Below are 13,687 nucleotides of genomic sequence, written 5' to 3'. Positions count from 1 at the left end.
ACGTCAGAGGGGACTTCAGTGCTTAAGTAGAAGTTTGTACAGTTAGACCTTTTAGGAAAAGAAGGTTTCTTCCGTTTTGAGAAATGTGATCTGTGATCAAGTAGCATCGCTACAGTTGGTGACAGAACAAGAGAGAAGTGAAGGTTAGGGAGGAGAGAAGAAAGGCCAAGCAGAGTGCAGAGGATAGGCAGAAGTGCCTGTGTTGAAAATGGAAAGGAAAGGAAGCCAAGACAGCATGACCCTGGGCCCTCAACCTCCCCGCCTGGAGTTGGAAGGCGGCTGGACCATGTGAAGGAGGTTAATGGGATTTGTCAAGGCATGAACTTGGCACGGGTAGAGCCAAGACTGCATAGCCTTGGCATTGAGGAAACAGGGTGAGGAGCAAATGTCATCAAAATTCTTTTCACAATCCGTGTCACCATGGGTCTCTGGGACCACAGTGAGACACGGAGACCGTTAACAACACCGAGTCATACGATTAGAAGAGCACTGAAGCATTGGGTGGAGGCCTAGGCCCAGGGGAAAGGACCACAGATCAAATACATGTTCTCTGCAACAAGAAAAAATAAATGTCTAAGCCATTTCATTGAAACTGTTGGGAAGAGAGTCCTGAGAAAAGATGATAAATGCAAACCATGCAATTATATGGGTGAATTGAATTATATGAATGAATCATACAATTTCTATCAGCATTGTGGTTGTGGCAAACATGTATTTTATATTCAAAGTGCTGTCGTTACAGTTTTTTAAGTGTGTTTAGAAAGTGAAAGGGCTTTATGGAGTGGGCGCAGTCAAGATATCAGTCCCTAGCCCGGTTTTTCCACAACTTCTCAAGTCATTGGCTGTGAGTTCTAAGGCCTTGGAGCATGTGAGGAGACATGTAGGGAAGAACCGTGATACTCGTTTAGCCACTTGGTGACCAGTGAGGAAAGGTTTAAAGTAGGTAAGTAACGTAATCGGTGTGGGGCCTTAGGCCCATTCCTGTGGCGGGAGTGTGTAGGACGATACTGTCGGAGGAGGGGCGGGAAGCGGAGAGCCAGTGAGGAGAACTTTGAAATTGCTCCAACGGGAGCTGAGGAGTGTCCAAGGGTGGTAGTGGTTGTATGGTAATGGACGGTGGGTTCAGTTACCTTTCAGCCAGGTCACGTTAATAAATTTTCAAGGGTCATCCAAAGTGGTAAGCCAGATCACTGTGAAAAGGACACAGATTCCAGTTAGTTGCCTACGATGTGATACATCTCTGAGAGTAGGAAGTAATAGAAGACAGGACGCTAACTTGTTATTTGAGAAAACAAAGGAGTTCTTACCTAGAACAGGTGTGAAAATCTGGAGTTGTTTCGCTGTGTGACGTGGAAGATTACGAGCTGTTCAGTTAGGGAGAACTCATTTCATAAGGGAAGAAACTTTGCTGTCTTCAGGGGATAGTAGGCAGCGTTTTGTGGTAACCCGGTACAGAGTGCTTTGTGCTACAAAGTTGAGAATGAAGTTTATAGACCCTTCTGTTTTGTTTGTTACTGCACAGCACCAATGCCTGTTTCATTTATAACTGTAGGGCCGCCTTTTTGCCTATCCTGACACCCACCGCCACCGCCTGGGACCCAACTATCTTCAGATACCTGTGAACTGTCCTTTCCGTGCTCGAGTGGCCAACTACCAGCGTGACGGCCCCATGTGCATGGTCGACAATCAGGGTACGCCTAAGACATTCGGCTCGCCCAGGGAGGGCAGAGGGCCCTGCTGAGCGGGGAGAGGGCAGGGGACGCCATGCCAGGCCAGCGGTTTGCCGTGTCCTGCTCTGTGGAGAAGACCCAGGGGACCTTCTCCTCTATGAAGCAAGGAAAGTTTATCTGTATACTTTATCTGATAGGTTTTATTGACAGTTCCCATCTCACATTTTTACTTGCTGTCCATCTGATAGCGAAAGGCAGGGAGGAAAATCCTTCACACACTGGCTGTTGTCGAGTAGCATTCAATTTAGGGGTTAGGTTTTAGGGACTTCACAAAGTAGATAGTTTATTAAATCGCTAGGACTTGGACTCTTGGAAGTGCAACAGCCAAGAGTTCCTGTTTCTTGTTCCTCTTTGCACTTTGCCGGGGCTGAGGAGGAGCAAATGTAGCTAGAGTTCAGAGGGGATGGGGCAGGTGAGATAAGGGAGACAGAGTAAATCAAGCCATTCTTCCCTTTTCACTAAGGGCATGTAGTTGAATTCATGTAAATCAACTGGTGAGATGAGACTGTAGTGCATCATTTTGTTTTTTGGAACTCATTTTTCAAATTTATGATTTTTTTCTTTTGACTTCTGTTTTTGGTGCCATGTATCAGCAGCTTCTATTTGTGATAACTTGTTCTAATTAGAGACTGTTTAATTAATGTTTTTTTCCTTTTAATATTTTCTAGCTTAATATAGATTTTAATTTTCTTTTTGTTTTCTATTTAGGACACATTTATTTTAGTAATAGGCTGCTTACATTGATCCCTTTAGAAATTTTACTGATGATTTATATTTATATCTATGGCTATAGATGTCTATATTCAAAGATGACTTTTCTATGATAATAATAATACATGTGCCCTAAAGAAAATTTAGAAAACATAAGGGAAAGAAGAGAAGGGAGAAGGAAAACCCACTTACAGCCCCAGCCCTCAGAGACCACAACTGTTGCATTTTGCTGTATTTCTTGCTGTATTTTTTTCTGTGACTATTTTTTTATATACTTAAGATTATTTTGTTTATATGATTTTGTGCCTTGCATTTGTTATCATCATGACTAAGCCTTTTCTATGTATTTAACAAGTTTATTTACTCACTAACTGATTATATTAGGTGTTTGCAATACTTCTGCTTTCTGAGGTTTATAGGGCTAACGGGGTGTGTTATTACCCAAAGTAATTGTTACTTCCTTGTATCTGTCTTCTGTATTTTTATTCTAAAGTGATTTTTTTCTTTCATATTCCTCAGTCCTTCTTTATTGAGACTACCTGTATCAGAGAGGTTCATGTAGATTTCAGAACTTCATTAATTAGTACCTGTTTCATGTTTATCATTCTTGTTTACCATTATAGTGGCACATGTATGAAAAAACTACTTAAGGATACATTTTGACACACCCTTTGCCCAGTTTTAAAAGCCAAGCATTTGGGTTGTGCTCTTGAGTTTTGATGAAAGAGCTTAATTGTTTCCAGTAGTCAAAGACTTGAAGACAACTCCTACTTTGAGTAAAGGTCGGAACTTATTTGGAAATAGAATTTTAAAATTACCCAAATAGGCACATTTCAAAAAGCTGATTCTAAATGCAGAAGACCACTGTAGTGGCTGGTTGTTGGAGCACAACACCTTTGATATAGATGAAGCTCGCCTAGAATGACTTCCAAGGGCTAGTAATTGGGCTCCGTAATAGTATGGTGCCTTCCTTCTTCCTACGTGCACTTGGTACCTTGATCAGTGTCATGTATAGGTGCATCTTGATTATTCACTCTGGATAATCTGTTCACTCTGGATAACCAGTGAGCCGGTTAAAGTTCCAAGCTCAGACTGGTTTGTTCAGAACACTTACTATGTTTCTAGGCCACTCCTATTTAGGCAGCATGTGCTCAGGTAACTCAAGCTTCGGCTAATACCAGTCAAAGCAGGTAGGAAAGTAAATATGCCAAAATGAAAAAGAAAAGCCTTTTCATTTATTCCAGAAGTTGTAAAATAGGTTTTGATTGCATTTTATCCTTATTTTTTCTAGAAGTCTAGATAAAATGAGTGCTGACATACCTGAAATACCAAATTTTTTTGAAAACCCTTTTTTATTCATCTGTGGAGGGAAGCGAAAGTGAAGCTAGAGCTGAATAAAGTCATAGTCAATAAAGGAAAGAGACTTCGAGAATCTTAAAAACCTTGAAGGAAGGGCGAAGGAGAGCTCTGGAATGGGAAGTGGGAAGATGATTGTGCTGCAGTGGAAGGCACAAAAAAGATCCCCGACACCAGCTCTGCCACTAATTACCACGTGACCATGCGGCAGGCAGTTAACAGCTCAGGGCTCCGTTTATGTGTCTGTAGATTGAAGGAGCAGAGCAACTTTCAGTTGCTCCCAAGAATTCTGTGATTTGGTGTTTGAATTGAGCTCAAGCCCAAATGCAACTCTCAGATTTGAAATGTGTCTTTGGGTCTCTTCTTCTGTGGGGGCCAGATCAAACCTGTATGAATATATTCGTACTGGTAAGCACCAGAGGATTTTAAAGGTCAGATCCCTTGAAGTGTTCAAGCAACCTTGAGATCTCTGCAGCAAGACCCAGAGTGGGCCCACCCATGTGAGAGCATTTGGAAGCTGGCATTGTTCTTTAAGAATCTGAGTCCTGCCTGTAGCTAAACAGAAGACCTTAAAAATAATAGGTACATGGCATGCATATGTATTGTGTGTGTATGTACGCAGGCATGTGTGTGTACATATGTGTATATGTAATTGCCACTTGAATTATATCTTATCACGTTGACTGTTTTCAGACTTACTTCAGTTTTCATCTCCCTAAGTGAATCCGTATGGTTTTTTTTTTTTTGAAGGTGGTGCTCCAAATTATTACCCCAATAGCTTTAGTGCCCCCCAAGAACAGCGCTGTGCCATCGAACATAGCAGCCAGTGTTCTCCGGATGTGCAGCGCTTCAACAGTGCCAATGAAGACAATGTCACTCAGGTAATGACTCCTTTGTCAGCTGTGAGAGGCATTAGATCAGTTTCTTGTTAGTGTCTGCATATTTCCCCCTCCTAAAGTGTCTAATATGTCTTAAACTGAATTCATGGAAGACATCCGTAATCATAAATCAGTCCCTTTATTAGATGGAGTTGGAGAGCTGTGTTGCTATGCTCTTTCAGTACAAGGTATGGAGACTCATTTCAGCTCCCCCAAATTTTATTGAAGGGGTTATAGGTGGGGGCCATTGGGGAAGCAGTGACACATAAGAATGTAAGAGATGGGCAAATAAGGCAAATAAGTACAACCACATCTAAGAAGATGGGCAGGACAGCCTAGACTTAAGGGGCTGGGACTTGATTCACAATAGCCTAGTTCTAGGAGCCTCGGTAGCAAAAGTATGCATGTTTCCACCATAGGGCACCCTGTTCATGTTACTCCACTGCTTTCCACCTGTCGTCTTCTGTTTTCTAGAACTGATTTCTTATTCTTACCGTGTCCTCCCGAGTTTCTCCTCACCACCTCATAGCTTCTGTTCTAACATTGCTCTGACCATGGCCTAACCTTCTTTATGGCTTCTTTCTCCATGTATCACTTTTTTTTTTTTTTTAAACCATTTCTCTCTCTCTCTCTCTCTCTGTCTCTCAATATTTATATATCAGTTTCTGGAGAGAGGAAGTCTGATTTGACTGATCTTTTCACTTCAGGTTGCATCATTGGCCTTTGGCCAGCCTATGGTTGACTGCCCTTGGTCAAGTACCCACCCTCTTTGCAATCCCCTGTGGCTGCCTAAGAGCTGTTCTCTCTGTGGATGCACTGCAAGAGACCCTTTGACTTTATAGAGCAGCCTCCTCATTAACGTGCCCAGTACAACTTATACCTCACACAAGAGAAGAATGAAATTAAAGAGTCTAGTTGCCTTAAGAGCTCTGTTTCGGTTGCTGGTGTTAAACTTAGTGTATAAACTTAGAATAGGACCTATATCTAGTTTCTCAGTTTATAGATGTGGGTTCCAAGTAAAAGATATTGAAATACATGAATTTATTCACTGTGGAGATACCTTTATTTGAAAGGCACATATGTGTATACATAGATATGTGTATATAATAAAGAAATTACTTTATAGTAGGATATAAACCACATTTAGATGAAGTTAAACACCTTCTAAAAGCCTTTTGTGGTAACTGCATTATTCTTGGTGAGGCAATATGTTACCAAGTATATTATAATACAATCCCTGCCTCTCAAAGAATTTTGCCTGCATGAGGCCTATTCCAGTGTTAAACTAGCTAATACAATGTCTGCAAAAATTAATTTAGATAGTAAGTGGCTTCTAGAGTGAGAGAATATATTTGCATTTCCTCTAACTAAAGACTCATGTCCAGAATATGTAAAGAACTTCTACAGAGCAGTGAGAAAAAGACAAATGAATCGAAAATGGGCAAAGACTTGAATAGGTACTTCACAAAAGAGGATATCCAAATGACTGAAAAACATATGAAAGGTGGTTTATCTCAGTAGTCATCAGGGATATGTAAAATGAAACCACAAAGAGATAGCACTACATATGCTCCAGGATGTCTAGAATTAAAACGACTGCCCATTCCAAGTGTTGAGAGAACGAGAAACAACTCTAACTCTCCTGTGAGTGTAAATTAGTCCAGCTGTTTCAGAGAACTGTGTGTCAGGATCCATTAAAGCTAAACACGTGTGGGTCTTTTCACCTAGTAAAGTACACTCTTGTGTGGGAACCCAATAGAAATGTGTACATATGAGCACCTGAAGAAACGTACAGGACTGTTCATGTTACCAAATGTTCAACAAGAGCTTGGATAAGCACATTTGGCAAAACACAGTTAAAATATTAGAAGTCGGGGCACCCAGGTGACTCAGTCAGTTGAGCATCTGAGTTTGGCTCAGGTCATGATCTCACGGTTCGTGGGTTCGAACACTGTGTCAAGCTCTGTATTAACAGCTCGGAGTCTGGAGCCTGCTTCACATTCTGTCTCCCTTTCTCTCTGCCCCTCTCCTGCTTGCACTCTGTCTCTCTTTCTCTCTCAAAAATAAACATTAAAAAATTCAAAATATATAAATAAAATATTAGCAGTCGAAAGAACTGCCTTTCGGGAGGCAGTTGGAGGGGAAAGAAAGTGACTGGGAAAAGGGACTACAGTGGGCAGATTTCTGAGTGTGAATGATCTGGGTGGTAGTTACATAGTGTGTTCACTTACAAATCATTGAACCTCACACTTATGGTTGGTGCCCTCTACTATAGGCCTATTATACTTCAATTAATAAGCTTACTAACGAAAAAAATCATTCTCTCACTTTGTATAGACTAGTAAAAATACCAGTTTTCTGGGGGCACCTGGGTGGCTCAGTTGGTTAAGCGTCCGATTTTGGCTCAGGTTATGATCTCGTGGTTCACGAGTTTGAGCCCCATGTTGGGCTCTGTGCTGACAGCTCATAGCCTGGAGCCGGCTTTGGATTCTGTGTCTTTCTCTCCCTCTGCCCCTCCCCTGCTCATGCTATGTCTCTCTTTCTCTCAAAGATGAATAAACATTAAAAAAAATGTTTAAAAAAATGTTTAAAGGGAATTTGGTCAAAGGTCTGTGGTTAAAGTGTTGGAGCTGATAAAGCTGTTCAGAATCCTCATCTGGCTAATAAATTAGAACAGCCGTCCCATGTGTGGAGTCCGTGCCACCTGTAGTGAGCAACTGTAGATGGTGGTTGCAAGCCAGGTAGAAGAACATGCAGATCACAGCACCCTGGAGACTTCTTCAGTTTGACTTCCAAGTCCCAGCCTGCCTTTGACCTGAGTGGTGTGAATGCTGAAGCCAGGCTTAGATGGTAAGGGTTACATACTATTTACATTGCAGTCGTCTTGTCCGCACGATGAGATAGGGGTGCTGTTCATCTCTGTTTGTACATGTGCTTTTTAAAAAACTTCTTGGAGCTAGACCAGCCAGATCCTAGGCAAACAAGTTTTTTGTATGGTTTTTGTTCAGTGGTGTGTTGATAAATATTAGCAGTTGTGTGCAGGGAGGGCAGGGGAAACCCTGGTTTATAGTGCTTGTCAATTTTCTTGATGAAGATATTCCCTGGAGCTGATTTTAAGCTAGCAACATGGTGTCACTGAATCTGTGGCATTGGGATATGGTGTTCAGTATTTCCACTGTAGAGATACAGCAGACACAAATAACCTCAGGAGCATAGGTTACATGTATTAATTGGGAAATCATACATTTTGGGAGTTTATTATTTTTTTAAATTTTTTTTAATGTTTATTTTTGAGAGAAAGAGAGAGAGAGACAGAGTGCAAGGAGGGGAGGAGCAGAGAGAGAGGGAGACACAGAATTGGAAGCAGGCCCCCAGCTCTGAGCTGTCAGCACAGAGCCCAGTGCGGGGCTTGAACCCATGAACCGTGGGATCATGACCTGAGCCGAAGTCAGACATTCAACCAACTGAGCCACCCAGGAACCCAGGAGTTTATTATCTTTGTTTGCAATATAATTTATTTAATTGTAAGTTTATGTAATTGAATTTTTAATAACGGCTATGGTAAACAGGTCACAAAATTTGTAAAAAGATCACAATATGCCCTCATGAGCAAGCGGGCTCCAGCACACTACTGAAATTGCAGGACCAAATTCCTTTCAGTTTGATGGTGATTGATGGGACACAGGATGCCTTACTTCTACTCATCACACATAGACATGCTAGATTTAAAATTTTTTTAAAAAGTAGTTGAGCTGACAAACAAAATTAAATCTCTAGGAATAACAACAGTGTGTGAACGTTGAAGGTATATATATTACGGTGTGTAACCAGACCGTATTTATGACTTAAGGGGGTAGGAGTTTAGGCTTCAGGCTCCTTGCGTTGCAGAGAGCTAGAATTGGGCTCTTGACATGGTGAGAGCCAGGAACCGCCAGGAACAAACTATCCACCAGACTGAGGCTGCGGCTTGTGGCATGTGGGCCCTAGATTTCCTGAGAAATTGATTTCCTGAGAAACTAGATTTCCTGAGAAACTCTTCTGCTCCTCTCCTCTCAGGTGAGGTCTCTGTATTCTTGTTCCACTTAGAACCATAAAGAAGCCCTGAAGTGAGAGACAGTGGGTCAGTGAACCCTGCTAGGCTTCTGCAGAGATGGTGAAAATATCACAAGACACCTTCATAACTTGGATACAGTTGGTTGTGCAGAAAACTCCTGTTGGACACGAGTCACAGGGAAAAATTACAGTACATATAGGGAAATCCATCGCCCTGAGAAATTGCACATGCAATAGATGGAAAAATCCTGTACATTATAGAATAATCTAAAAGGGCTTTAAAATAAGCATGTATACAGTATTCAAGGAGATACAGAAAGGAATATGATTTACAAGATAAGAATAGGATGTGAGGAAACAAAAACAAATAGATTTAAGAAAGATCCAAATAGATATTTTTAGAATGAAAAAGTACAATTTTTCAAATAAGAATTTAATGGATATGGGGACTCAGTGGATGATTAAGCAATATGTTAGATATAGCTAAAGAGAGAATTAGTGAATTGAGGGAGAGATCTGAGAAAATCCCCATAATGCAGTACTGTGATTGGATTGTCTTCTTATCAAAAGTCAGATTTTTAAACTTTGGTATCAAACGTAAACTTTGCTCAGATTTTTAAACAATGCTTTTATGGCTTGATATTTGATAACATATTTAGAAAAGCTATGAACATTTTGACATTTTATGAATTTGATATTTTGGATAATGGGATTTTTTTTAACTTTATAAACATTAATATAAAGTGCATAGAACAGTGCCTGGTACATTATAGGTACTCAATAAATAAGTATCGGTTGATTGAATGAATGAAATAGTAGAATAAAATCATAGCTATTACCTTTAAATGGTTGATTTCAGAAATGAACAAAGTCCATTAGGGCTCCTATACCAATACTAAGCTCCAATTTTCCATTTTAATCTATTGATACTAATTTTAGAGGTGAGCTCAATAATATAAACAAAATATCATTACTAACATGTATCTTCATAAAAAAATTTTTTTTTTCATTTTATTTATTTTAGAGAGAGGGAGTGCAGGGAGGGGCAGAGAGAGAGGGGGAGAGAGAATCCCAAGCAGGCTACACACTCAGTGTGGAGCCCAATGCGGGGCTCGATCCCATGACCCTGAGATCACAACCTGAGCTGAAATCAAGAGTTGGGCGCTCAACTGACTGAGCCACCCAGGCACCCTGTGTCTTCTCCAAGAAAGCTTGGCTTCTGAAAAACTAAGGATATATATATTAATGAATTAGAATTTTTTTCCTCTGTGGTTCTGGGTGAATTGAACAAAGGTTGTATTGTGCTGAGTTTCTATGTGATGACAGCTTGCACACTTTGGACTTGGCAGTGTTAAGGTGTGGTGGGATTCTTAATGGTAGACTGTACGGTTTTCTGTTCATAAGAGATTTACAAACACTGACGAAGAAGGACGTTATGAAGAAGCAGTTGTGGGCTCTGATCAACTGAATTCTTTCTGTTTTGCTTAAAATAAAACAAAAAAAAAGTGAGGAACTCCGCACAAATGACAATTTTAACTAGAACTTTAAATTATCCTTAAACTCTGAAATCGTTTTCATTCTTATGCCAATAAGAAGTCTTACTTTTTCATTTCAAAAGTGGCCCATCGGGTGAGTTTTGTTCATGATAAACTGGTTATTTGATTCTCTGCACTGTGCATTTTCACTGAGCAGGTGCGGACCTTCTATATGAAGGTACTGAATGAAGAGGAGAGGAAACGCCTGTGTGAGAACATTGCTGGCCATCTGAAAGATGCACAACTTTTCATCCAGAAGAAAGCGGTGAGTCACGCTTTGTAAGCTGACGGGTGACATCTGCTGGCCGAAGAGAGTGCAGCTGTGTGAAAGAACCCTTAAAAGGAAGTGTCATTTTTATTGTACTTGAGCTAATTGGACTTAAAAAAAAATCAATACTAATCCCCAGCCAACCTCTGATCCTTTTCTCTGTGTTTTATCTCCAGTGAGTATGGTATATCCATTGATCCATTAGCTCCTTGTCCAGCGTATAATAATTTAGTTGAGTTCGGGTGAATTCTCTCCTATGCTCTTTATTGACTGCAGCCAAATTCTGTTCAAGAGAGTACTGTCCTATATAAAAATGTGGGTCCTGCCACAATTTTTCTTAGACTTTAGAAGATAAGAAATATAGGAGTGCCTGGGTGGTGCAGTTGGTTGAGTGTCTGACTCTTGATCTTGGCTCAGGTCACAATCTCATATTTTGTGAGTTCAAGCCCTGCATCGGGCTCTGCACTGATGGTGTGGAGCCTGCTTGGAACTCTCTCCCTCCGTCTTTCTGCCCCTCCCCAGCTTGTGCAGATGTCCATGCTCTCTCTCTCTCTCTTTCTCTCTCTCTCAAAAAAATAAACTTAAAAAATTTAAAAAGAAGGTGAGAGATACAGATTGCAACTTTATATCATGAAGCCTGTCTGGGTGTCATGACACTTAACCCTCCTTCAGAAGCAACTAGAAACTTCCATGCTCTCTGGGGAAAACTGAGCTGCTTCCAAAACTCAGGCTGAACTTCTGAGCGGAGGTGCCATGGTATTTCTGATGGCAGTTCACTGTGCTACACGGAGCCTTCTCACTTGGCAGTTTTCTGGCCAGCCGCAGGGCTAAGCTTCACGTAAATTTAGGCAACCCCAGTTTCCTCGTCTCGTGGTTGCTGCTTTTCTGTTCAAAGGAGCAGCTGGCCGGCAGCTCTCTGGGATGTGTTCAAAGGCCTGGAGACAGGTACCAGCAGGCTGGGCGCTTTCTCTGTAGGCAAAGTTCTGTGTCTTTAACTGTCTTTCACAAGTGAGTGTATGAAAAATAACCCTTTAAATTCCTGAGGCACTATTTAATTATTGCCGCCTGCAGCAGAGAGCTGGACAGTTGCTCTGTGAGATAAGGGGGTACGGGTTTTAGCTCCTCTTACTGATGAGAACGAGTGAGACAGTGTAGAAGTAGCAGAACTGGGCTCGGACCCTTGGCGTTCTTGTCTCACATGCGCCGGAGCCGGGAGGCTTCATGTGGGTTCCTGGTGCCCCACCTCCTGCTGTCTGCTCAGGATCAGCCCCCGGTGAGGAATTCCTGCTTGAAGTATGTGGAGTTGTCCAGCAGGTGCCAGTGTCTTTGTGCACGTCACTTAAAATTCAGGTAGCGTCTGGGCCCATTTCTGTACATGAATCACTGTGACTTGAGCCACTCTGAGGTCAGTTCATCACGTCGTTAGCGCAGCTCACCTCGTATGTGTTTTTCTTATAATGTTCTGTGAGGTAGGCTTAATTATCTCACTCATTTTATGGGGAGTGGACACTGAAGCTCAGAGGAATGACTTATCCAAGGTTGCTCAGCCAGTATGGGCCAGGGTTTTCCCCAGACCCCGCCCCAATCTTACCCCGTGTCGACAGAGCCTGTGTGGTTCTACCCTTCCTTCCTTCCCAACGAGTAAACACTGTGAACCGGACACCGGCGTCTGGCCTGTTAGGGGCTCGGGTAATATTTGCATCATTTTCATTTGGTTTCAGGTCAAGAACTTCAGTGATGTCCATTCTGACTATGGCGCCCGCATCCAGGCTCTTTTGGACAAATACAATGCTGAGAAACCAAAGGTGAGCCCAAGTGCAGCCTGGAGGTAGAGGAAGGGTATCTAACTACGATTAGACGAGGCGTAGTTTGGTTTCCTTTTACAGTGATTCTTCTCAGGGCCAACTATTAGATTTCCGAAGCTGTCCGGACCCTCATTTGCCACGTAAAGAACTCACTTGCAAAGCCCATACTCTTCATTTTAGCTCTGGATGATATAAGGCAGTTTAGATAAATGAATTCCCAATTGTTATTATTTTAGTGTGAGCACACATTAAAGCAAAGACGAAAACCATGTAGCTGCTGAGGGAGTTAATTAACCTGCTGGTCTTGTTCTTTTCAAACAGAACGCCATTCACACCTTGATGCAGCATGGGTCTCACTTGGCTGCCAGGGAGAAAGCGAATCTGTGAGAGTCAGCGCCCTGGTCCGGCCCCAGGTTGCTCTCCACCTGTGAAGCAGAGCACGGTGTCCACTCTTCGCTGGATAGAGCCTTCTCCTGTGCTAGGTGTGCAAAGGCAAGCTCATGCCTTTAAAATGATAATCCAGGTTTCTATAGCAAGTAATGCAGCAATGGCTTTTAATGCTGTTCCCCTAGAAGGAAGTGAGGGTTAGGGCTTAACCGGTCATATTAAAGAAAATGTATTTGCTTTGACATTTGGATTATTCACTTAAGATGACTGGAATGAAAGTTTCTAACAGAAAGATGATTTTATTTGATAAAAAAAAAATCTTGCTGAAGTTAGTATGTTTACATATCATCTCATGGCCTTATTAAATAAAAATATGTCTGTGATTATATAAGAAGAAAAGATAATCTGCTCAGAAATTTTAATTTTTCTCAGTTCCCTATAGAAAAAACATTTAATGCATTGATGTTTTTTGACAATAACTTCAGTGACATCATAGCTTAATGCTTATTCCTGCTTGGAACTGCTCAGCCTTTTTTAAACTTGGGATTACACTTATGCTAATATAGCATTGATTTTACAACAGACTGATTTGTAATTGTTACATTTTTACAATAAAATAATCTGTACATAAGAATAGAAGAATGATATTTGATTTCTTTAGGCTCTTTCTGGAATTTGGACTCTTAATCCGAGTATCATGTGTTATCAGATGCTTACCCTTAAAATTGAAAATAAACCAATGTCACAAGGATGCTATTGTTATTTGTTTAAACCAGTAGCCTTCTGAGACACTGGGGACCAGGACTTTTTTTTTTTCTCTAGGGAAAATAGCAAATTTCCTCAAATTTGAAAATTGCCGAGATCTCTTGTCCATTAGCTCACTTGCTTATCTTTTCTTTCTTTTTTTCTTTGACTCGTCTTTGCCTGTCATACCGAAAATCAAGTAGAGTGCTTTGAAGTACTC

General features: G+C 41.3%; 1 protein-coding gene across 1 annotated transcript in view; it reads left to right on the top strand.

Moving 5' to 3' along the window:
• CAT (catalase) overlaps window positions 1-13,474 on the top strand; it is a 36,809-nt gene extending 23,335 nt beyond the window's left edge. Inside the window, exons 9-13 of the mRNA XM_040495478.1 lie at window positions 1,553-1,691; window positions 4,548-4,678; window positions 10,421-10,528; window positions 12,253-12,336; window positions 12,658-13,474. Of these exons, the coding sequence (XP_040351412.1) occupies window positions 1,553-1,691; window positions 4,548-4,678; window positions 10,421-10,528; window positions 12,253-12,336; window positions 12,658-12,723 (528 nt within the window). The 3' untranslated portion in view covers window positions 12,724-13,474. The remainder of the gene's footprint in view (window positions 1-1,552; window positions 1,692-4,547; window positions 4,679-10,420; window positions 10,529-12,252; window positions 12,337-12,657) is intronic.
• Window positions 13,475-13,687: the final 213 nt, after the last annotated feature.

The sequence above is a fragment of the Herpailurus yagouaroundi genome, unplaced genomic scaffold, assembly GCF_014898765.1.
Source record: "Herpailurus yagouaroundi ecotype Mexico unplaced genomic scaffold, PumYag 187, whole genome shotgun sequence".
Classification (NCBI taxonomy): Eukaryota; Metazoa; Chordata; class Mammalia; order Carnivora; family Felidae; genus Herpailurus; species Herpailurus yagouaroundi.
This window is presented reverse-complemented; position numbering and strand designations above follow the sequence as displayed.